Raw genomic sequence first — 24,749 nt, forward strand, 5'->3', positions numbered from 1 at the left:
GCGTGGGGTGCATGCGGGGTGGTGCTGTGCGTGTGCCGGATGGTGCCGGGCAGCGTGGGGTGCATGCGGGGTGGTGCTGTGCGTGTGCTGGATGGTGCTGAGCAGGTGTTGGGTGAATACAGCTGCAGAGGGGTTTTGTGCCCCGGGTGCTGCCACGGACAGTGAACTCAGCAGAGCCCGATGGGGTGCAGTTCACAGCCTCTGTCTTCTTGTTTCTGTGAACTGCTGCAGGGGACGTTTCCCTGGGGGGACTCGGAGAACTTCTTGGGGGAGAACTGGTGGAGCTTCTTTGTGTGCAGCAGGGAAGGATCCAAGACCCAGACTCTTTCCCTGCCAGCGGGATGCGGTGGAGGTTTCTGTTAGATTTGGCTGATCAAACTGTGTGTTATTATCTGCCCTTGGAAATAGCTAACTTGGAGACTATTGGAAACATACTGTCAAAGTTATTTTTGTGCTTGGGCTTTCAGAAGCTCTTTCTGCAAATCTCCGTAAAGGAAATTCCTGGCATTGTATGAGGCTGATCAGAAACGCTGTTTTACCGCCAGGTTACACTGCTTATAGGGTTACTTTGAGTCACCCTTCCTGTGCACCCCAACCCTGTTTGCCTCTGAAATGAAATTTTGCTCAGGGTAGCAGGTGACTTACCGGATTCACTGGTCTTCAGAATGACCCAAAGCATTAAAAGACAGCAGGATGGGGTGGCTAGGCCCATTTTATGCAAAGAAAGTGTGTGTGTGGGGAAACTGTTGGAAGAAGCTTGCTTTTTCCCATGCAGGTAGGGGTTGTAAAGCTAGGCACTCTCTAGAAAACTTCTTGGTCAGTGAAGCCAGCCAGTTTTTTCAAGGTTCAGGATGTCCAAACTGTCCTTAAAAACTAGATTGCGCAAATGCAGAGCAAGACCTTTGTTAACCTGCTGTTGGGCTAAATGGCCTCACGGTTATTTGTGTGTGTGCTCAGTTGTTAGGTGACTACGACAAGGTGAAGGCAGTGTCTGAAGGCTCCAACTGCCGGTGTAAATGTCTGGTCAGACCCCTTGGCCGTGGCGCCTGCCAGAGGATTAACGAAGGCTCTTTCAAAGCAGAGGACTTTTACACGGTGGAAACCATCACATCTGGACCCAGCTGCAAGTGTGCGTGTGTGGCACCCCCTTCTGCACTGAATCCTTGCGAGGGGGACTTCAGGCTGAAGAAGCTCCGGGAAGCGGAGAGCAGCGACCTCAAGGTACAAGTGCAGTTTGAATTCAGGGTCTTCTCCTGTCGCGATGGCACGTTCTGTGAAGGGGGCACGCTGCTGAGACCCTGCTCTCTTGCAGCCTTATCTTGGCAGGAGGAGCAGGTCTGCAGTGCACAGACCCAAACGGAAGAATTGTCTTTTCCAATAAAGTTATCCATGTCCGGGCTTGGCTGTGAGAATGTACAAAAAGCCCTCTCTAAGCTGGGAAAATTGCTGCCACCACCTGGCAAGCGTCAAAATATTCACAGGCAGTTGGACAGCGCTGTTCTCCGCAATCCATATAGCAAAGCTATTCAGCTGACCTTTGGGGTATGGCTCATACGCCCAGGCCAGAACCACTGCTCACAGTGTTGGAAACTTCGTGTGCCGGACCGCTAGCTCAAAGAAGTGAGCTCTGCAGAGTAGCGAGAGTGCGCCTCAGGAAAGAGCAGAGCCCAGTGTATTTTCAGCAGACGTTGCCTGCTCCAAATAGGGCCCCTAATGTGGCCAACTCATCAAAATATTCATAGTAGCTTTTAAAATTTTCTTTTTTCTGCTCTTTTTCCTTTTAAAAAAATCCACTGTTGCTCTTATACTTGCATGGTTTATGTAAAAATCAAGCTCAGATTAAGGGATTGATTTAAGCAGCTGCACTCGATGATTCACTGGTAGCTCTGAAACACACTGCTCAGTTCGTGCTGTGTTCTCTGGGGGTCGATACTGGCTTGCTGCGCTGTAAACCCAGGAAGGCCTGGGCTGCTCTCTGCCCTTTGGCTGTCATTGAGTACTCCCTGGAGGGCTGCGCTGTTTAACAGCTGCCAGATCTCATGCCCTTTGCAAAGAGAAGGGCTTTAGAGGATCCATGTGGAAAGCCATTTTGGTTTCCATGGGATGAAAGCTGCTGATGTGCCAATGGGAGAGCATGATGCACATCTAACAGAGATGGGCTGATAGGATAATGGGTTTTGTTCTTCTTAAATAGTGGCAGTTCTGATATTAAAACCTCTTTAGTATTTTACTGTCTAAATGTGACAGCGTTGGTTTTAAGCACTCTTGACTTTTACTTGATACTCACTGTTGCTGGCCTAGCAGCTGGAGTCAGACCCTGCAGAGTCTCCCTATTACCTGCGTAAGGCAGCAGAAATCCTCCCTAAATGGCCACTGGCATGGAGCAGGTTGTGTCCAGCCCTGTGGTCTCCCCAGAGAAAAAGGGTGAGAGTTGGTGGTACTCGTGGGTATGGTGATGGGACATGTCTCTGTGGGAGCACTGGTAGTCCCAGCTCAGATGGGAATTCAGGCATCATCCCGGGTGCTGAGGGGCAGCCTCCCGCCTGCGTTAGCAGGATTTGTTTTTTCTAATTAATTTGGAGCTAGAGGGTGTGTTTCATCTTGTCAGAGTGCAGACAGCTAGCAGTTTGTTGTCCAAGCTCCCCTGCAGCTAGGGAAGATAAACAGGCACAGACAGATCATCCATCACTTTTGGGTAGGACAAATCATGGTCTGGAGTTCCTCGTTGGTCCTGTGTCTATGGGAGAAGCCAGAACGTCTGGCTTGGACTCAGATGAGGAGCTGTGAGCCCTCTGTGGTTGGGGAAGAGGGCTCCCACCGGGGCAACAGAGCCACATGTAAAGTCTCTTATGCAGAGGCAGGCAGAGCTCCTCCACACGCAGCGCAAACCTCTCTCCGCATCCCCACAGGCTGTTTCTGAGAGCCGCTCAGCCTCCAGGAGGAGCACAGACTTTGTGGCTAGCTCCGAGCTTGGCTCTGGCTGACTTTTCCCTCCAGGGGATTGCTCACAGCCAGCTGCGGTGTGAACGTTTGTCCTCTAGGAACTGGCCCAGTCTTCCGAGCTCATTTTGCAAGGATCCACATCCAAACGATTTCACAAGGTTTATCCAAATATATACACATGGGTTTTTTCTTTGCTGTAGAAGTCAAACCACGGGAGTTGTGAAAACAGGCTTGCTTTCTCACAGAGCATTAAGTCCGTCCTGGGGTCAGACAAACCAGGAACACTGACCTGTCTTAAGAGAAGTCAAGAGGCACAAGAGCACACATCTCCGACTCTTAAATCATCCATGAGAAGTAGCTCCCACATTCATCAGCGGATGGACAGGTCACCTTACTGCACACAGCAGTCCAAGCATTTTTACCCTCTTTGCTGTTCCAACGAGCATCATGTTTGCATGTTCCAGAAGGGACATGCTATCACCTTTGTTAGCAGCTTGGGAACAGTTAAGAGTTGTGCCTTATTTCTAATGTGGAAACCTGTGTTTTTAACACCCACTGGGGTGCTTTTCTCTTCTGACTCAAAAACCCCCAGTACTCCATATGTGGGAAAGCTGTGGGAAGTTTCCAGAAGTGAGAGCCCTCCCTGACGATGGGTGGGCTGGAGGATGCCTCCCTGAGGGAAGCATTGGGAAGGTAAGGAATGGGATAGCTAAACCCAGGGAACAGAGACACGCTGCTGGGTCACTCCAGTGCTGAAGGAACGCAGGTGTCAAATAGCCGAGCTGGGCATCCCAGCTGGGGAGAGATCCTAGCTTTTGAGAACGTCCCAAGGGAATCTGTGGACTACTGGCTAGTGAAATCCAAAGTCCGTAGTGGATGAAGTGAAGGAAATAGAATTAGCTGGCACGTGCCTCAGTATGATGTTTCAGGGAGGGCCGAGTTGGTGTTGGCAAGGGGAAGCCAAATCGCACGTGTCTATTTTTGCAAAATCGTAGTTTGCTGGTTCCCCACTCAGTAGGCGTGGCCTGCATTTTTGGTGTCTTAGATGCAAAACTGCGATGAGTGCGTGTGCAGGGTGATTTGGAAGGCACTTAATGAAGTCTACAACCTTTGTGTGTGGATGGAAATGATCCAGCCTGGAGGGAAAGTGCATTTCTCTAGTGGTTATCTGGCAGTTCACATGCATTGTATTGGTTGTCTCGGTCTGGTTCCCAGTGGAAAGTAGATGTGTAGCCATAAAACAATCCTTGTCTCTCAATGCTGCCATTTTATTTGGCACAAAAAGCTTTCCTTTGCTGTCAGCTCCACAGGGAGAGTACAGAGGCCGAGGTGGAAACTCAAGTGTGCTACCAGTAGTGTTGCCTGTACTTCTGCCGCGTTTATGGAGCTCTGTCGAACAGTTTTTAGTTGCTGGGAGAAATGTTGCTCTCTTATAGTAATTCCTATGTATTGGAAAGTGCTTCTCAGCTGCGGGGGCTGTAAGCCTGGGCTGTTGAGCTTGGGCTTGTGTGGGAGGGAAGGCAGCGGTGCGGAGCAGGAGGGGCGAGGGGGTGCAGGTACACGTGGTGTTGTGACTCGCAGCCCTGCACCAAGGGAAGGTGATGAGTAGCACGGTGCATCTCTGAAATGGGTGGCTGAAGGAGACAGCAGTAGACGGCATCCCTCTAATACGTTTTTTTTCTCCAGGACAGCAAGCTGTTGCCAGCCTGGCACTGAATTTCAGTCGCTTCATTTCTCTCTGTTGCTTTCATGACTATTTTTTTCAGTAAGTTTCTCCGTGTTCCTGGGATAAAAGCATAGGATGGCATGAACCCAGAATCAGGTCTCAAACGCGCTTTTATTTGAGCTTTGGTTCACTCATTGCCTCTTTTGTTGCCAGTCATGTCAGTTGGGGGCCAGAGGGAGGTAGCTAAACATTTGGGCTTGTAAGAGACCTCATCTAGCACTGGAAGCGAGTGCAGGGCTTCCCCTTGCTCTCATTACTAATTACTAAAACTGCAGCACCCAAAACATGATCCCGAACCTCGGATGCTGTGCAGAGGTGGTGTGCGCAGCTCTGCATGCTGTGTGCCTGGCTGCTGCAGCAGCGCGGCAGGGCTGGAGGGCTGAGATACATGCTTTCCAGATGGAAAGAAAGGCCCATTAATAGCATCCAACCATCTCCTGAATGCAGAGTGGTGCTCCAAGGATACTAGCTGGTACTGTTGTCTTTTACTGTTGGTTTTGTTTTTTTTAACTGTATTTTTCAATGATTTCTGGATTTTCTCCTGTCCCTCTGAAATGCAGTTTTCACCCTCAGACACAGATCTTGCTGGAGAAGAAAAGTAGCCTGCCATCCTATGAGGTGCTCACATGTTTAATGTTACCTAACTGAGAAAAAGCTTTTGCAGGTCTAATGACTGGTTGTTAATATTTCCACAGTCCATCCTAATTTTAACAGGGACTTGTGTAAATGTGGAGATAGTTTAGTCTGTGCATTTACTTTTTAATAAAATCTTTGTGCTCAAATCCATGCATCACCCTTGACTTTAAGCTGTAGAAACAATGCAGGATATTTTATAGCATATCCCGTTGACTGTCTGCTCTTTGCCTTACAGCTGTCCTCCATCATCGAGATGCTGGAAAGTGCATTTTATGGCTTAGACCTTCTGAAGCTGCACTCAGTCACAACAAAGTTGGTGGGCCGGGTGGAAAAGCTTGAGGAGGTAAGACAGGTCCCACTTCTTGTCATTTGGGGTTGTTGCCTTCAGTAGGACTTACTTAAAATCAAGTACTTGGTACCTTTGATGCATTCAGGGCCTTATTTCTTGTGGAAGAGACATTAAGTAACTATCATTTAGTTCTGCTGCTTGGTTATTGTCAGTACTGTGTGTGACAGGGTGCATCACCTGAAAGGATCGTTTGGGGACAGTTTCAAATGCATCAGACTGGGTTAGGTGCCACAGTCCCACTTTTTTTCAAGCAGCGCAGGGTCAGATCTGAGAAAGGCTTGAGGTGATGAAAGGCACTCGTGTGACCGGGAAGAGGATGCTTCCGCAGATCCCACTGGTGGGCTCTTTGAAAATCCCCTGTCTGACTGTTTGTGGGATAATGACCTGCAAGCTGGGGCAAAATCATGAAAGATCCCGCAGCGCAGACATTGAGGTATGTTGAGGGCCCAGTCAGAGGCTCAGGTTGCCAAATTTTGGCTCAGCATGCATCTGAGTACTCAGAGCGAAGGAGAAAAGGAGCCTTGACTGCAGTCTGATGTCCATATCCCAGCAGAGGCTTTTTCAAGCATTATCAAAAAGCAGATGCAGAGGCTTTTTGGGTGAACAGCACAAATCACTTCTTCAGCCCCRTTATTTTCCTCTTGAGAAATCTCCATGGGCCAAACCATCTATGCACAAAGAGCTCTTAAAGAATTGTGGGAAAACGCTTTGTGTGGACGCAGCTACTTGATTTTTACACTGTTTTGAAGAAGTTCACTTTGTTGGACTAAAACTGAAGTAAGCGAAATGAAAGGAACTGAACTAAAGAAACAAAACTAAAGTAAAACCAGTTCAGAAATGCCATGTCTAGAGTTTGTCATAGCTAAGAGCAATTGCAGCAACCAGCTATAATATATATTGTTACACAGTCCTAATATTGGGCAGTAAGAGCTGAAACTTCACTTGAAAAAATTTGCACTCAGTGCTCTAAGGATGTTGGAGCTGCAGGTTTACAGGAAGAGTCGGGATCATTCAGTAGAGCACTTGAAGCTGTGCGTGCGTGAACCTGACGGGGGCTTTGCCTTCCTGGAAGCTGGTCTGTTTTTCTGTCTGCACTGGATGGCCTATACACCTCTATCGGTACATAAAGCAGGCCGTGCTCGTGGTTCTTCCTCTGACCAGCGTTTAATAATGCCGTTCAACTCTCTGATCAGTGTAGGGGGATCCCAGGACTGCACTGCCTGCCTGGGGAAGGTGTTTGCCCTCGCGTCCCCCCCGAGCCTCCCACACTGCGGTTTGCGGCCGTTGCCCCCCGGTCTGTCGCCTGCCCCTGCRGAGGGGAGTTTGGCTCCATCACCTCTGCAATTGCCCCCAGGCAGCCACGGACTGCGGTTAGGCCCCCTCGGCCGCCTCTGGCCCAGCCTGACCCGTCCTGGCTCCCTCCACTGCTCCTTGTCAACCCTGCCCCAGGCCCCGACCACCCTGGCAGCCTCCTCCAACCCCTCTAGTTTCCCCAAATGCCTCGGGGCCCAAACTGGAGGCAGGATCCCAGCTGAGGCCTCACCAGGGCCAAGCAGAGGGCTTAATAACCTCCCTTGATCTCCCGGCAAGGATATGGTTTGCCTTATCTGCGATGAGCGCCTCGCCTCAGGGTCAGGCTGGCCTGCTGTTGAGGTAGTTTCTCCTCTTCTCGGTTTTGTGTCTGAACTGGCTCAATAGTTGCTCTCGACTGGGTGCTTGTGTGTTGTTTGATGTCAGGGTGAGAGGTTCGGGGCGTTGCTGGGCTATGCTCACCAGGCCTGCTAGTATCCAAGAAGGTCAAATTCCTTAACGGCCAAGTTACATCTTGGCTTGCGTTAAAAAGAGCTAAATCCTCAACACTGCTAAAAAGATAGATAAAATACCTTTAACTTCTTAGAGCAGATTTTCAGTGAACTCATTTTTACTTCCATACAGTTTAATATTTCTTTGGCTAGTACAGTGTATGGTTTGCAGTTTGTCAAACTGCGTTCAGCTATGTAGCAACAGGTTGCCAGATTAAATACTGGAGTTTTCTCCCTTGGTCTGTATCTGGGACAGTAATTCCACATTCTTGTCGGTGCAGAGCAGTCCCATTTGACTGCAGCCAGCAGCCAAGAAGCAATGATTTATAAAGCCAAAATTCCACTTGCAAAGTGTTTCGGGAAGGCACGGCACACTCCATCTCAGAGGTCAAAAATGAGACAGCTGAGAGGAGTGCACCTGACTTGAAGATTCTGGGTTTCCAAATAGAGTGATTCCCCCAAAAAGGGGAAAGGGGTTTTGATGCCTAAAAATAATAAAACACCAATGTTTTTGTTTGCAATCCCACCCTCTTCCTGTGGTTTGACTTATTCTCCAGTTAAGTTACTTGGGCTTGCTGCTGAGTCTTTGATAATTTGGGAACCAGAGTGAGTGGAGTGTGGAGCGGTGCTGCCAGTCCCTTGCTATGCCTCTCCGTTGGGGTGGCTCACTGCTGCACGGACACGGTGGATCTGCTCCTGGAATGAGTTCAGCTCCGTGGCAGGGTGAGCAGGGCTCACTCGAAGAGGGGAACGCAACTGCGGACACAAAAGGCCAGCTGAAAGTATAGGAAGGGCCCCACAGGGACAGACCAACCAGGCAGACAGTCCAGTGCCGCCCCTGACTCTGGCAAGAGGAGATGCTGTTTAGGGGGAGTACACCAGGGCGGTTTCTGTGGTGCAGAAATTCCTGTGATCTGCAGTCATTGGATTAGGGATGTTAGAAGAGACAGCCCTGCCTAGTCTTTTTGGTATCCATTTATGGATCTGCTGTCCATGAATTTGCCTGACTCTGAAACTAAGTAACTGAAAATGGTTGGGGGCTTGGAGAGTGCCAAGATAAGCAACATCTATGCTTTCCCTGTTCTTGCTCTTTTGTCAGTGTTCGCTTATGGCTGCGGGGGTATAGGGGGACCCTGAACTAGGTGGTCTGGCAGAAGAYGGTCCCTGAACACAGCCCAGCTCTGAGCACTGTGCCTACCCATTGCCTGCCATGCACTTAATCCTGCAGGCAGGGCTGCTTCTGATGCTGCTAAGGAGGTGCAAAACAGTCAGCCACCCTCAGTGCTGAGAATCACCCAAGAAACGTGGACACCACACGTGGCAGGCAGGCTCTGCTTACTCCTCAGTCCTGGGCGCTGTTAGGTGTTGTCCTGTTTAAACGGGTCAGGCTAGAGTGACACAACTAGTCAGGTCACGAGCTGAGAGTGCGAGTTCCTCAAAGACCTTGTCAATGGTTGAGCCAAAGGTTAAGCTAAGATAAGTCAAGACAAAGGTAAGGCTTAGCCAGCGCTTCCCCCGTGCCACCGACGTGCTGGTTTGGGGCCGGGCAGAGCCTCAGGCGCTGCGCTGTGGCCGCGACACGGGCAGGTGCAGGGAGCAGGTGTGAAAAGCCACCTGTTCCTGGCTCAGCAAGTAAATTCCTGCCAAGAGAAGGGAGATCACACCCTGGGTAGGCCACGGGCTCTGATGTGAAGGACAGCTGAGATGCTGAACAAGAACCTGGCACTGCTTCAAAGGGTTGGCCTCTGTGCACAGCTCCCAGGCGCCTTTTCAGCAGCTGCTCCCCAGCAGAGCAGCTGAGTGACCTCAAGGAGCATCGCAGGCCAGCTCTTTGGTGGTGATGCTCCACTCAGATGGAGACAGATTTTGCCCCAGAGCATGTCGTAGGCCAAATGTTACACAGAAGTGACAAGAACAGGAGGCCACTGGAAACAGCCACTCTCCTGAAAGGAGGATGTCAAAGCTGCTTCTGCTGCTGTGACACTCCTAGGACAGCGTCATGAGCTTCCCTGTTCCTGTTCTTACTACAGCAAAATGCTTACTGGAAAGTCGTGTATTATTGGACTTGGCCTCCAAATTGGATCATAAAGCTGTGACTCACAAAGCCTGGGTAAAAACTGGGAATTCAGATATCCTGGAGGGGGTGTAGAAGCTTAAATGAGCTTAGGATGGTATTTTTGCATAGAGGAGAAGGTAATGAGTTGTTCCCAGTATAATAAGGTATTTTATACAAACGATGTCAGTAAAGGGAATAAACCCCCAGCGTATTTGGTCTGTAGAGCTAAGGCATTCTCTAGCGAGGCAGCTAGCCTGAGCCAGAGCCACTCATTTCTCTAGGCTTGATTTTAGCTTGCAGCTGTTGCTTCAGCTGGCAATTTGAGGTCGCAGATGAAGGTCACGGAGGATTTTAGGAGGAATTAATGGCAGCACAGTTTTAAAATGAAAGATCAGGAGAAACTGCCTCCAGTTTCTATGCAAAAATGCTTTGATTGATGTGCCATCTATTCAAAGCAGCTGCCATTTGAGAGAGAAAAGATCCGGAAGTTATGGACAGAGACCACAGCAAGCCTTGGATACAAGGTATACCCATAGCTGGGGGACTGGGAAGGACAAGGGAATTTTCCTGCCCAGCAAGGTGCAGTGAGCCACAGCTCTCCCATGGCCTGGGACAGCTCTCTGAGGGGACATTGGCTCTCCTACTCTCCCCAGCTTCTCCTTCTCTGCATGGGAGCAGAGGGTGGTGGGGAGGAGCAGTCCCTGAACACAGAGTGTGCAGGGTTGGATGCCACCATGCAAACACAAGCTCTGCAGGTCGTGGGGCTGGGTTTTTCCAGGCATGCACGCAAGGCTGGTATGCCTGGCAAGGGCTGGCAAAGCTCTCCTGAGTGCTGTTGTGTCTGGAGCTTGCAGGGAGCTAGAAAAGCTCGGGCTTCTCGTTCTCCAAACCAGAGGAGTGTGCTGATGACCTCAAGAACTTGCCTCTGGGGTCAGACAGGCAGAGCTGACCCCACCCCTGCCAGTCAGGACAGGTCCCTGCTAGAAAAGTGGGATTAATAAATGGGATCAGTCAGTCTTCATTTCATGGGAGATGAGCTGAACTCACCAGGATGCTTGGATAAGGCCACGCACCCACTGGCAAAGGATGAGACTTAAGATGTTTTGGTTTGTCCTGTCCTCTTCCTTTTATGGACTGTCAAGAATGGCTTAAGGGGTTTTTTAGGAGGCTTGAGGCCACTTTCCTGGGACAAAGACAAAGGGGAAGTCTGCTGGCRTAAGGCTCTTTAGCCTCCCAGGTTCAAGGCAGTACCTAGAAGAGATGAAAGGCAGAAAGGGAGCCTAAGCTATAGCCGTGGGGACAAGAAACTGTTGGAGAAGACAGCCTGTCTCCACATTCTCCATTGCACCAGCTCTCATCCTGGAGCTTTGATGTTTCCCTGAAATGTCAAGCATGTTTCTCCATGATTCAGTCCCTGTTTGTTGTGCTGGTGTGGGAACCCAGGTCAGTGGGTGGTTTGTGACCTGCACAAACCCTGTGGTTAGCAGAGCTATCACTGCTCCTGGAGAAGGCAGTGGTCTCTGCTGTTCTCAGAGCTGAGGGCCACCCAGGATAACGAAGGAGCTCAGTTCCTAGGCAGGATCCATGACCCTGTCGGCACAAGGCATGGGTGGAAACAAAGCAGAGGAGGTGATGTTTGTGGTTGTTGGTTAGCTAGGTCCCTCAGGGTGTCTAAGCAGTTTAACACAAGCTTTGCTTTACTACAGCAGTTCTGATCCCCTGAAGATCTCTGCAGTGAGCAAAGGTAGTGCCAGACAAGGTGTAATTAGTGCCATGACATGGATGCAGTGTGGAGCTGTACAGCTCTTTGCTAGAGCTGCTGCCCCAGGCAGGATCCCTGACCCCAACTGATGGGGCACCCCTGCTCCATAAGGCCCTGTGGCAGAGTGGATCTGGAGATCTGTACACCAGGGATGTGGTTTTGGGTCCCCACAGGGGCCAGGAGCACCTTCTCAGCCAGTGTAAATGCACAACTCTGTGGAGGAGCATGGGTGTGAGCCCAGCCCAGGAGCACAGAGCTTGCTGGTCTGGGTGCTGTGGAGCATCCCCTGTCGCAGAGTAGTGAGCAGGCAGAGATCTGGCTGCATGGGAGAAGCTGGAGTAAAGCTTCCTTTCTTTTGCTCTTCTAGGGCATGTCCAGGAACTTCACACAGCAGAGCCATAGTGAGGGAGCAGACGTGGAGGAGCATCTGCAGGAACCCCACCGCAGGGACAAGGAGAACCGCTCCAGCCTCATCACCAACAGCCTTGCTGACATCGAGAGCTCACTGCAGAGGGATGCAGAGGCTGCTTACGTGCACACGGAGGTATGGCCCCTCAGCAAGCTGCAGAGCTCTTCTGGTAGCTTCCTTGGCATTGAGAGTGGGCGGAGAGGAGTCCCCATCCCTCCATCATAGGGCAGTACTGGCCCTGTGCAGTGAAGCTGGTCTCCCTGAGTGTCATCTCTGTCCCGTCCCCTCTAAGAGGTGGTTGTGCCCCCACATCCTCCTGCACTGCCCCTCCTGATGATAAAGGGGCACCCCAGAGCCACCACACCATCCTCCTGGGCTTGACTGGGACAACACGCGGCAGCATCCAGGCTCTGGCTCTGGGCTTGCTGGGTGAATGCCTGCCCTCGTGAAGTGCTTGTACCTCTCAAGCCAGCAGAGCATCCCAGCAGCTTCCATCCATGCTAGCATGCCCCAATCCTTCATGAGGTGGAGGCCATCCTCCCACCCTGGCGGTGGGTCACAGCTGGGCCCTGGGAGGGGACAGTGTGGCCTCACCCAGGACTGCTGGTGCTGGTTCCACCCAGAGGGTCTCCAACAAGGCAGGCGAAAGCACCCCCTGCCTGCACACCTCAAGGCTCTTGGCCCCATTGCGTTGGGTCCAGTCCATCCCAGCTGAGGTGGCTTCCATGCAGCAACAGCTGCTTGTGCGTGGCCTCTCGGGGCTGTAAGGAGCCCCTCGGTGCTGCAGCCAGCAAGTGCCAGAGGGCCTTTGGAAGAGCAGGATGCTGTGGCTGAGGGCACAGCGCGTGGGGTGCAGGAGTAGTGGGGAGAGCTCACCCTGTGGGTTCAGCAGCATCATCCAACACTTCAGTGTTCGTAATGGTGTAGCTCCCAGGCGAGTGTGCCGGGTCCCTTGTGGCCCAGTCCCCTCCGTTCTGGCAGGGGCTCGATCCCTTCCACATCATCCCTGGTCTCCAAGACAGTTGGTGCCTTTGCACTGTGGCTGCTGTGCGTAAGCAGCTCTGGTCACAGCAGCTAGCCACTAGGTAATTAGGCTCTAGCATTTCTGGCCTCATGTAATTGCTCTGTGCAAGAAAAGAAACCCCTCTCTTATCCACACAGCAGTCACAGCACGATGTCTGCTCCCCAAAAGTTGGCAGGGCTTTGTCCACCACCCCTTTCCCCTACTCCTGCTCCTTTAAGGGTCTGTGCTTGCTGCTGGCTCCATTGCTGGCCGCAAGCACCTTTGCTGTGTCCTACGAGCTAAGCACAGAGCTCTGTCCTCCCACAGCACCTTCCCCTGCTCCCTCTGCCTTGTCCCGTGCTGGGTCCCGGCTCAGCTCCCCGGAGCACGCGGCTCCCCGCACTGCTGTGGCCCTGCGGCCCCGGCACGTCGCAGGCAGGGAAAGGGTCGGGGCCCGGTGTCAGGCAGAGGGGAGCAGCTCTGAGCTTCCGGCTCAGCACGTGCACCGCGAGGTAACTGTGGCCTGTGGAGTGCCCAGAGGGCATTTCCAGACAYATGGGCCCAGAGTTATTTTCTTCCCTGCTGAGCAAACTGCGTTTCCGTTCCTCAGACTCCAGCCTGCTTCTCTCAGCACAATCTAGCTGCAGCCGGGACGAAGGAGGGAACAGGACCAAGTCACTTCCCGGGCTGCCCCCCCTTCCCGCGGGTTGTTGGTTTTAGAGGTCGGAGGCGGCCGAGTGCCTTGCTGCTCGGAAAGAGTGATGTCATTGTGGGGCCTGCTGGAAATCGCTGGGAATCTCTGTGCYGAAGTCGCTCAGAGCCTTTGATTAGCAGGGCTTGGGGGCTTGGGGGACGGACAGCGTGCCACCCTGCGCCCCGAGGGACTGCATCTTCCCAGCCGCCTCCTGCACTGCGCGGGCTCTGGGCAGAGACTTGGGTGTCCCGCTGGCTCCAGAGCCCAGCCTCAGACCGCGGTGGCTCAGAAGGGTCCCTGCAGGCTCCCAGTGTGGGGACCGCTCTGTGCGGGGCAGCGGTTCTTGTGCCACTGCTGTGTTGAGTGTGAGGGGCATTTTGGGAACTGGTCCCCCCAGGACGTCCTGATGCCCTTGCTGTTGTCGGTGGTATAATTTGGGGCAGCCTCATGCTGCTCTGGTCCGTGCTGGCTGGTGCAGCCTGGCTGCTCCCTGCCCTGACTCCAGGGACACCTGTGCAGGGGCAAAAGAAGGCATCTTGCTGGGAGGGGGAGGCGGGAGGAAATGGCCTCAGAGGCAGCCCCAAGGGCAGAAGAAAACGCCACATTCCTGCATCATTTCCTAGCTCCAGACAAGGAGGAGATGTTCAGCTCCCCGGCTAGTTGGTGAGGAAAGCCTGCTCATTGCCACGGGAACTTCCTACCCTCTAGGTGCAGGGGCCGGGCTGCACAGAGGAAGAGGGTTTCCTCCAGGAGTTTGCCTGGTTGCTGTCCCCCACGTAATCCAGCTCTTGGTTTTGCTGCACCACTGGACATCCTGCGACTGGCCTGCCTGCCCAGGGCATTCAGGTCAGCTATGAGACAGGAGCCTCCAGAAGAAATGATCCATGATGGGCTGAGAACAGGTGTTTTGGGTCCTATGGTAGGGGTGGGTTTCCTGAGCCCCGGTGAGGAGAAGGGCAGGCCAAGGCTGGCTCCCACAGCTATACCAGGGGTCTGAGGGTGGGGAAACGCACCCAGCCTGAGGTACCAGCATGCTCTCCTTGGTAGGCTATTCCCCACAGCAGAGAGCTCCTAGCAAACTGTCCAGCAGCCTTCGCATCCCCCCCCGCACCCCCCACCCCTGCTGCTGCTCCCAACCAGCCTCTCTGCTGCCTCAGCTGTTGCAATAGCCCCAGGAGACCAAACTGCATGGACAGCAGCCCTTTAGAAGGCTGCTCTGCCCAAAGAGCAGAGGACACGGCTGCTAAATGGCTTTGCCTCCCATTGCCAGGCTTCAGGCACTCACGCCAGGCTCGTTCTGTGTCGTAACCTGAGCAGAGGCTCTGCATGGGAACAGGATCAAGTGACTGTTGGAGAGGCTTCAGACCTGTCCAGGCAGGAGTGCAAAGCACAGGGCTTTTATTACCCCAAATGACCTCATTTCCCCAAATTCCCCCTTTCTTGTTGTTACTTGCGGCAGGACTTCGAAGGAATCCTGGGCCTGTCTTCTCAGCCAAGTGGGCATCACTTCAATGTTTCGGGCTGTCTTTCCATTTTTCTTTAATGAGATGAAATCCTTCAACCATGAGCTGCTGCAGCTGGTGGCTGCCTGAGCGCTGGGTTCCCAGACCCAGCCTCAGGGAGCTCCCAACCCTTCTGGGAAGCTGTATCCAGCCTCTCTCCAGGCCTGGATTCTTCTCCTAATTAAAGCATTTTCCTTTTCTCTTGCGTTATGGGCAATGGTAGGGGAATGTGTCCTTTTAGGGCATAGCCTGTGTCTGCTGTCACATCTAGATCCTTTTCCCCTGGGGAAAGTCAGTCTGTCTCTGCTGGCTTTATTGCTTCATCCTCTGCTGTTACAGTCCCAGAGCTAGGAACATTTCCCTAAAACACCACCTGCTCCGCAGGCAGCAGATGTGTTGTAGGAATGGGCCTGAGGCAGAGGCAGCGGACGTGCTAAAGGACAGCCARTGGAGCTGCTGTACTAAAGCTCAGCTGTCCGCACACGGAGCGTGCTGTTGCTAGTGGTCCGGTGCTGGTCGCTGGCCCCAGCAGGTCCCTGCTTTGCAAGGAGGCGCCCTGTGGGTGTGAGGCAGTGGCAGCTGGTCCGGTGTGCACATGAGCTGCTGCAGGGAGCCGAAGCCTTGAGCAGTAAGTCAGCGTATCCTGCTAATGCTAGCCCTGAGGCAGTGGGGATCTCCCCGTGCAGCCTGTACATCCCATCTGCCACATCCACGTAGCATGTGCCTTATGAACGGCAGAGCCTGTGTTTGCAGGGTGGCACACAAGGTCATGCAGTGGCAATGCTGGTCTCCCAAGTCATTTGTCTCTAGTCATTACACAGGACTTTCCTGTGGCAGAAGGGACTGCAAGTGGCCTTGACAAATGAGGGAGGACACAGCATCCTACCCAGAGCTTGGCTGGCCGGAGTGACCAGCGTGGAGTTCATGCCCCTTCCCCCAAAGCACGGCTGTGTGTTTTGGCCAATCATGTAATGACCTCTTGTGTCTCCTCCAGGGAAAATATGAAGAAAGATTCCTGAAAGATGAAACCATCTCTCAGGAGATCAACTCCGTCGAGTCCCTCCCGGAGCTGCACCTTGTTTCAGAGGATGAGAAGTCAAGGCAGCTCTTGCAGAGGAACCTACACATAAGGAGCCGGCCTCCTTCCAAACCCACCATCGTCCGAGGGGTGACCTACTACAAGGCCCAGTTCACAGATTCGGAGAATGACATCGAGGAGCAACGTGAGTTGGGTTTGTAGGCACATCTGACTTAACGTTCATCTGCACCCCTTAGCAGTGTGGCAGGCAAAACCAGCACCTACATTGCACCCTCTCCCCTCTGCTCCGTGGTTATCTGTGCTTGCCGAGGACAGCAGTACCTTCTGCAGTGGTCATCAATGGAAGAATACACTTGTGAGCGTGCACAGGCTAGTGTGGGAACGCGGGGCTGTGGGGCAGTCGTCCCAAGTCGCTGCAACTCTGTGTTATCCTCTTAGAAACAGACGCTTCCTGTTATTGCTGCCCCAGCCCTTGAATCCTGCCTCTCATCCCCTGGGAACGTGTGGGCAAAGCATGTGGCGTCGCTGCAGAGAGGAGGAGGGGCTGGAGGCRGGAGGAGATGAGCAGTGAAGATGAGCAGGTCTGTGAAGGCGTAAGGAGCCAGTGAAGAGAGGGGAGCTGTGTGCCGAGGGACGGGGCTGAGGCAAGGCGGGAGGCTTGGCAATGGCACGCTGCGTGGCGGGAAGGCCGGGGTGAGAGTCCAGCAGCGCAGGCGTGGGGAGTGCAGCTCTGGGGGCCGCGGGAGGACCAGGGTGTTTGGAAGTCGTTCGTTTGTTAGAGAGGACCCTGGTGCTGGGCACTGTGGGAGCAGATGCAAGCAGCAGGGAGAGCCTATGTGGCCGGGGCAGGCGGAGGAGAGACAGGAAGACGAGAGCAGGATGTAGAGATTTAGTGTAACATTGCTGGCGCAATTGTGGAATGAGTGAAATTAGTGAACCGCGGGGACAAATGAGCTGCTAATCCAGGAGACGTGGTTTCTGAAAGGAGGCCAGAGAGCAGAAAAACTGAAATTGCAGAATGGAAATACAGAGACAGGAGATGAAAACATGGAACGGAGGGAAAAGAAACTACCAAATCCTATTTTTCTCAGGTGTGTTGTGGAGCTAAAGCTGGGAATATTGACTGAGAACAGCAGGACCATTGGTAAATCACTGCTGAAAACAGCAATGGGGGCACCCAGCCTTTGAATTGTGTGAGGGGGAATGACGACGCAGTATTATTCCAAGGAAAATATATAGTAGCTAAGGAAATAAGGCACTATTACTGCTTAAAATACCCAGAATCAACACCTTTCCAAAAAGTAAATGCAAGTTTATTATGTATGTTAGTCCTGTAGATCTGCCTGCCTGATGTCATCTTAGAGACATTTGTGGCAATGGCTTGGGAGGGTGAAGGGGGAAAACAGGCAGAGGAAGGTTCCTTCAGGGCGGGGGTGCCTAGAAGGCATCACGTGGCACAGGGTAGCTTCACGACCCGTTTGCAAAGTGCCGTTTATCACTACTCCCAAAGTGAAAACGGGTCTAAGCCCTAAAGAAATTGGAGCTCCTGCAAGCGCAAACGAACAAGTCAAATGCCCTTTCTGTGCAAAACTGGCTCAGCAGCAAGGTCAGGTCAGTGCAGCCGTGCATTGACTCATGAGATGGGTGAGATCACAAAAAAAGAAATGGCACCCGTGCCAGCTTCTGTCTGGAGATGTGGCAGCCAAAGCCCCTGCACCCAAGTGTTCCCTGTGGTCTAGGTGAGTCATATATTTTGGCAAACTGAGTTGGATGTGTGTGATCTGGCTGGATCACTGCAGCAAATGCTATTTGGCAAATCATTTACCCGCCAAGTTATTATTTGTCTGTGTAACATGGGGAACTCCAAAGCAGCCAAACAGTTTGAAGTTGGGATGTGCAGCTTGCAAAGTGTAGTGGAAGGGGCTTTGAAGCTGCCTGTGGACGTAGCTGGGGAGAGCACCCTTGCACATGCCCAGGGCAGTCAGGGCACAGAGGCAGCGCTGAGGGCAATGTGCCGCCTGCCGGGCACTAGCGCAAAACCTTACTGGGTCACATCTCACCACAGAGGCAGGGTTGTCTCGTCCGGCCCTTGTGCAGGAAGGGCAGGCGGCTGAATGTGCACTGCCACCTCCAGATGAGGAAGGGTAGAAACTGTTGGTTGTTTTTGTTGTCTTAAATTCCAAATGAGGATGAGAAAAATGTTTGTTGAATCTGGCTGCAGATGTCTTCAAAAGAGACTGTTTAAATGCGCCCCGGTGCCTGCACATGGCAGGGGGCCTATGAAAAAGGCCCACGGCAAAAACTGAGCTTATGTGGGCAGAAGAGCTATTTTGTCTTCATAAACCTTTCCCACTCCTGGGATGAGATCATCTGCATGGACAATGGTGCAGCTGCTGGACAGGCTGTGCAGAGGGGCCATGTCTGGTCAGAGGGGATGGCTTCTGCCCCCTAGCCAAGCACAGCAGAGTCCAGATCTTGCTGGATGCAGGTAGAGGCTGTGGTGCCCATCAGGTAGGAGCCACGAGAGATTCAAAGCAGTGGAAGCAGCCTTTTGGCTACAGCTGCGACACCATCAACACAGCTGGTTGTGCTGTGACCTCCGTGACTGTGGTGTGGGTCTCCTTCTCTGCCCTGGGGACACATGTGGCACCCAGGTTTGGACTGTGAGACCTAAGGCAGCACCTCTTTTTAGTGAAGCCTAGTGGGTAACATTGYCCCAGCAAGATGAAGATCCAGGCAGTAACCTGGAGGAGCTCCAGAGCAGCGCCCAGCCTTGGTGCAAGGAGCAGGAGTCCCCAAGAGCAGTGGGGAGGGAACTGCAGCCACCTCCGGTGGCTACGGAGCAATTTGGCCATTTGGTCGTGCTGCAGGGAAGGGGCACACAGCAGCTCGGCTCCTCTTTCTCAAACCTGAGGGAATAGCAGCCCAAAAAAACAAGTGGTGAGGTCATTTACTCTGAGCACCAGGCAGGGCCACCACACTCGTGGCTGTCACCAAGAGCAGGAGGAAGGCAAACACGGCAGGCGKCTGGAAAGCTGGTGTAAAGCAATTCAAGAACAAGCAGTATTTCGTGAGCATATTTGCAGGGAAAAATGTTGCTAACACTGCAGCAAAGCTCAATGCCAGACCTTACAGGAGGGGAAGGGGATCCTTAGAGCAAAACTGTTTTGCCTCCCTGGCACTCTGCTCGCCCACCCTCGTACTCGCAAGCACCAAGTGTGTGAGCCGGGCGGGTTGTACAGGCTGGGTCATGGGGACGGCGGTGCTGGCTCTCCAGGGCCCCTCACGCCTCGTGGGCTCTTCTTAGGCTGGTGGCCGCGTACGTCCCTTCTCGCACCCTCAGGAGGTGACGGCAGTCTGTCTGTGCAGCCTGCCGCAGCTCTGCGAGTCACCAGTCACTGCCCTTTGCCTCCCGGCCTGGCCAGCGTCTGAGAGGCTGCGTGCAGATGTGCCGTGGTCTCGCGGGCCGCCTAACGCGGGTGCTGCCAGCCCCTGCTGTTCTCGCAGCCCATCTCCAGCTGGAAATTGAATCGGGTGGGTTTAGTGCAAAAGAGGCTGGAGAAAGGGCAGGGGAAGGCGGAGCAGGAGGCGGTTGGGAGCGAGCCGACGCGGCCCCGCGGGCACCGTCTCCCCGCTCTGCTGCAGCGCAGGCTCTCGAGGGGGCGCGGGGCTGCGCTCCGCGGCCCGCGGGGCTGCGGCACGGCTCCCTGACGCCCCTGCCTGTGTGTTCGGCAGAGGACGAGCTCTTCAGCGGGGACAACACGGTGGATTTGCTGATCGAAGACCAGCTCCTGAGGCCCAGCAGCCGGGCCGGCGAGGGCGCGAGGAAGCCCGCCCCGGTGGGGTGGCCGCCCACCCCCGGCAGCGACCCCGCCACCGCGCCAGCCTCCAGCACTGCCGCCACGGCCACTGCACCCCTGTCCCCTGCCTCGTCCGTGGAGCCAACACCAGACCCCACCGCTCTGGGCCAGCCGTCCCCCACCCCGGAGACCGCGACCGCCCCGACAGAGGTGGCGGGCACAGAGTCCTCACAGCTGCCAACGGCTTCCCCCTCGGCCAGCACGGCGGCCCCCACGACCGCGGAGAGCCTGCCCGCAGGCAGCAGCGGCGTCCCCAGCCCTGCCGCGGCCACCACCGCCGTCCAGACCGCAGGAGACGTGGGGACGAGCTCTGGCCCTGCCACTGGCAGCAGCCCGGGAGCTCTGGAAGAGGTGAGCACCCCTCYGATGCCAGCAAGCCCCATGATCCCTGCCACCCCCAAGCAGGCCCTGGAGGAGGAGGACATAAGGAACATCATCGGTGAGTGTGTACGCTTCTTCCCTGCTCTTGCACGTTGCCCCAAATCCAGCACCGATTCAGCTGTACTCTCGGTGGCTGGCTCGTGCCCCAGTTTAACTCGTGTGCTGACCCCCACCAGGGCTCGCTATTGGGTGGATGGTACCCTGCTAAATGCAGCACAGCTGAATTTGATCACCTATGGAAGGTACCATGGAGACTGGGCCTGGACAGTGCTTTACCAGGACACCAAGTTTTACTTGCTTGTTCACTCTGAAACCTAATGTGGCCCCCTCCCAGTTTGCAGGGTTGGGCAGGGCATAAAGAGGCCTCCTTGGAGATGGATCAGAGGCAGCAGGCAGCCTTGGAGCAGTTCCTGCTGTGGCCTGCAGATGTCACAGGTCCGGGGAGCGCTGCTTGGGCTGTGCCCTGGTTGGGGCAGGCTGGCTTGCGAGGCAGAGATGTGGCTGAGCCATGCAGAGTTGGTGGTGAGCCCTGTGCAGGACCCAGCCAGCAACACGGGGCCTTGGGGAGCCCAGGCAGAGATGGCCAGGGTAACTGCTGGGTCAGCAAGGGGACAGGGCGAGCGGCCGGGGGCAGAGGTGGGTGATAGCCCCGGCAGGAGCGGGGAGAGCAGTGCRGCTGCCCTGCCTTGTGCCTCGCGAGCCTCTCTCTGCTCGCACAGGGCGCTGCAAGGACACGCTTTCCACCATCTCGGGGCCCACGACACAGAACACATACGGGCGCAATGAGGGCGCCTGGATGAAGGACCCCCTAGCCAAGGAGGAGCGGATCTACGTCACCAACTACTACTACGGGAACACGCTGGTGGAGTTCAGGAACCTCGACAACTTCAAACAAGGTGGGCCAGCCCTTTCTCCAATCCCCTTGTCCCCAGCACTGTCCTGGCTGCAGCTCAGCTGGTGCAAATAATGCCCCGTTCCCAGGGCCCCTGCTCCATGGCAGGGCCCTGCTGGGGACCCTCTCAGCTGTGGAGATGGGGAGCCCCTCTCCAGTGCTGGTAGCCTGTAGCATGGGGCAGGACTGGCTGCCCATGGCAGCTCTTGCCCGGCTTATCCTAGGGCAGTGTTGAGCCCAAGAGGGGCTATTGTGGCAAGATGCCCTTGACAGAGCAGACCAGGCCAAAGGAGAGTTCGAGGCAGCAGGAGGAGATCACCACAGCAGGCTGCGGATGAAGGCCGGGAAGGGACCACAGGCAGGGCTTGAGGGCAGAGGGTGGCAGGAACAGCTGTGATGGGGACAGGCACCACAAAGTGAAGGGAGGGTTTCACCAGCAAAATGTCCCTGCCCCTCAGGGCGCTGGAGCAACTCCTACAAGCTCCCGTACAGCTGGATTGGGACGGGGCATGTCGTCTACAACGGGTCCTTCTACTACAACCGGGCCTTCACACGCAACATCATCAAATATGACCTGAAGCAGCGGTATGTGGCCGCCTGGGCCATGCTGCATGACGTGGCCTACGAGGAGTCCACGCCGTGGCGGTGGCGGGGCCACTCGGATGTGGACTTTGCTGTGGATGAGAATGGCCTGTGGGTCATTTACCCGGCCATCAACTATGAGGGCTTCAACCAGGAGGTGATTGTGCTCAGCAAGCTGAACGCAGCCGACCTCAGCACCCAGAAGGAGACCACGTGGCGGACGGGGCTGCGCAAGAACTTCTACGGGAACTGCTTCGTCATCTGCGGGGTGCTCTACGCGGTCGACAGCTACAACAAGAGGAACGCCAACATCTCCTACGCTTTTGACACGCACACCAACACCCAGATCATCCCCCGGCTGCTCTTTGAGAAYGAGTATGCCTACACCACCCAGATAGACTATAACCCCAAGGATCGCCTGCTCTACGCCTGGGACAATGGGCACCAAGTCACCTACCACGTGATCTTTGCCTACTGAGACCCCGGCGACAGTGGGATGCTGTGAGGGGCCACCAGCACCTTTTATTATTATTGTTATTATTATTATTATTATTATTTTGTACAAATCAAAGAGTAAATGATGGGTTTTGTTCATTTTGTTTTTTTAAAGGTGGATCGTGGATCGATCCCCGGGCCAGATTCACCCCCTTTGTCTTTGGTGTAACCTTGCTTCTGTTTTTATGGGGAGCCCGAGGGCAGCGCGGAGGTGCCGGTCTGCAGCGGGGCCACTCCTGCAGGAGGGGAGAGCCCAGCTCTCCTGCGCGGCCAGCATGAAGGCCGCAGCAGAGGATGGGATCCAGACACGGCTCTGCCCGTGGGGTTTTTATATGAAAATAACCGGCAATAAACTAAGAATCTGGTGCAAAGCTGGCCTTTCTGCTTCACACAACAGGTCCCAGCGGGACACTGGTGTCGGCCTGTCCTTGTGGAGGGTGTGCGTGTCGTAGTGGAAATGTCCTTTCTCTTGGAGCATCTCCCCAGGTGCCCCGAGCCGCTGCTGTACGGTCCGCGGCGAGCACGGCTCGGCAGCCCGTGGTGCTGGCGCTGACGCCTGGGACCGTCCGCTCTCGCTTAGCCCTGCCGCTTCCCTCCAGCCGCGCGCCCCCGGAGCCCGCTCCCGTCCCGGCTCCCTCCAACCGGGGAGCCCTGGGGGCCAGAGCCGGCTGGGCTGGGGGCTGTGCCGGCAGCCAGGGGGCCGGCAGTGGGCACTGTAAATACGTGTAGATGATTTTTGTTCGTTTGTTCTGTAACCCACGATAGTCCCCTTGGATATTGCCGGGTGAGGGCTCTGCTCGGCCTCGCGGTGAGCCGCCCGGGCGCGGAGCCACGCTCCGTTCACCGCCGTGGGGGCCGCGTGCCCCGGCGGCAGCACCCGGGAGGGCCCCCGGCCGGCCTGGGCGCTTGCTCCGGGGCCGGCCGCCTGCTCCGTCTCCTGCAGCGTCCCAGCGTGCRCCCGCGGCCACCCCAGCTCCCAGACCACCTCCCTCCCTGCTCCCCTCGGCCCTTTTGGCCGCTGGCAGCCCGCCGCAGAGGCACAGCCACTGCCCTTCCTAGCCTGGCAGCATCTTGTATTTACCTGCTGTTTATAATAAAAGAGCAAGCACCGTTGCAGCTGTCTGGGGCTTTCTTTGGGTCTGGTTCACTCCCCAGGTCACAGGCATAAAACCACAAGGAAGGCAAGAGGTGCGCGTTGGCCCTGCCGAGGGGAGGGTGCGCTGTGTGACAGCGATGGCTGGTCCTGGAGAGCACAGTGGGCACAGGTAGCACTGGGACGGGAAGGAAGGACCYGGAGCATCGTGGCAGGGCCGGACCATGGGCTGGAGCCCTGCAGCCAGCGGCGAAATGAGGCAATGCTGGATGAGTGCAAGGTATGGCAAGCGCACGCGTTATCCGTATGTCCATCTTGGGGCAGCCTGACTCTGCCATGGAGAAAAAACATCACATACCACTAAAGGCATCTRTTCTCCCCTAGACCCCTTTGCCTTTTTGGAAATACAAAAAGCCAAGCGCAGGTGTACAAGGTGCTGGCTCCTGGCCCGTTGCCTCGCTGTGCTGCCGCGCCAGGCCRTGCCCGCTCCCGGCGGGGAGGGTGTAGGGCGCGCTGCTTTGTGCGTGGCGGGGACGGGGGTTGGCTTTGGGGGKCTTGGGGCTGCCAGTTTACAAATTGAGTTGAGTCACGCTGCGTGGGCTGGAAGGGACCATTCGGTCGAGTACACTTTTTTATTTTTCCACGTTGGTTAGCCCCTGGGCTTGGCGCGGCACTGCGAGAGCAGCCCAAGCGCCTCCAGAGCCCCTGGCCTGGCAGCCCCGGGCGCCCGGGGCAGCGGCGGGGCCATGCCCAGGGCTGTGCCCACACACAGGGCACATCAAGGCCAACCAAGAGCAGCCCAAGCCCCTGACAGGACTGTGGGTCTGCCAGCTGCAGAGGCTGTGTCTGCCTTTTAGTCTCTCACTGAAGTAAAAACACTATTAACAAGGAAAATAATAATAAAAAAAGAGAACCGTTTTATTGCCTTCAGTGCTAAGGATGCAGGTAGTAGGACTAGGTCGGAGGAGAGGGCCTGAAGGTGCCCTCTGCCACTGGAGCCTTCGGGTGACAGGCTGAGGCCCCGGGGCTGCCAGCAGCGCCCCAAGTCCCCCCGACACCGCTCTGTGCCAGCCCCAAGGCCGGGCTCCTCCGCCACCAGTCCTTTCCAAGGCGCCGCGGCCCTGCTGGCCTGCRCTGGCCTCACTGGGGCCATACGCGTGCCAAGCCGCAGCCCCTGCTCCCACGGTGGTCACCCCGAGAGCTCGGCCGCCGCTGCCAGTGCCCCGGGCAGCCCGGCGCCCGGCCCCTTCCTGGGAGAGGAGCTGGGCCGCGCGGCCGCCTCCGCCCGGGCCGGGGGAGCTGCGTGCCTCYGGCTGGGGCACGGCCGGGGTTCTTATTTTTGACTCTTGTGCAAGCTGGCCCACAGTCAGGTGGGGCCGGGGCCAGGAAAATCGAACTGGTGCGAGGAGCGCAGCCAAAAGCCTGGCCGAGCCCGGCGGCTTCCCAGCACTTCCAGCGCCGAGGGGACGGGGGCCTGCGCGGCTCGCGCTGACTACGTGGCAAAGGGCAAAACTTTCCCGAAGAA

General features: G+C 55.2%; 1 protein-coding gene across 1 annotated transcript in view; it reads left to right on the top strand.

Moving 5' to 3' along the window:
- OLFML2B (olfactomedin like 2B) overlaps nt 1-22,572 on the top strand; it is a 25,030-nt gene extending 2,458 nt beyond the window's left edge. Inside the window, exons 3-9 of the mRNA XM_026089170.1 lie at nt 958-1,221; nt 5,541-5,648; nt 11,642-11,818; nt 15,877-16,105; nt 19,657-20,220; nt 20,882-21,058; nt 21,513-22,572. Coding sequence (XP_025944955.1) covers nt 958-1,221; nt 5,541-5,648; nt 11,642-11,818; nt 15,877-16,105; nt 19,657-20,220; nt 20,882-21,058; nt 21,513-22,114 — 2,121 coding nt within the window. The 3' untranslated portion in view covers nt 22,115-22,572. The remainder of the gene's footprint in view (nt 1-957; nt 1,222-5,540; nt 5,649-11,641; nt 11,819-15,876; nt 16,106-19,656; nt 20,221-20,881; nt 21,059-21,512) is intronic.
- Nucleotides 22,573-24,749: the final 2,177 nt, after the last annotated feature.

Source organism: Apteryx rowi, unplaced genomic scaffold (assembly GCF_003343035.1).
Source record: "Apteryx rowi isolate R43461 unplaced genomic scaffold, aptRow1 scaffold_80, whole genome shotgun sequence".
Lineage (NCBI taxonomy): Eukaryota > Metazoa > Chordata > Aves > Apterygiformes > Apterygidae > Apteryx > Apteryx rowi.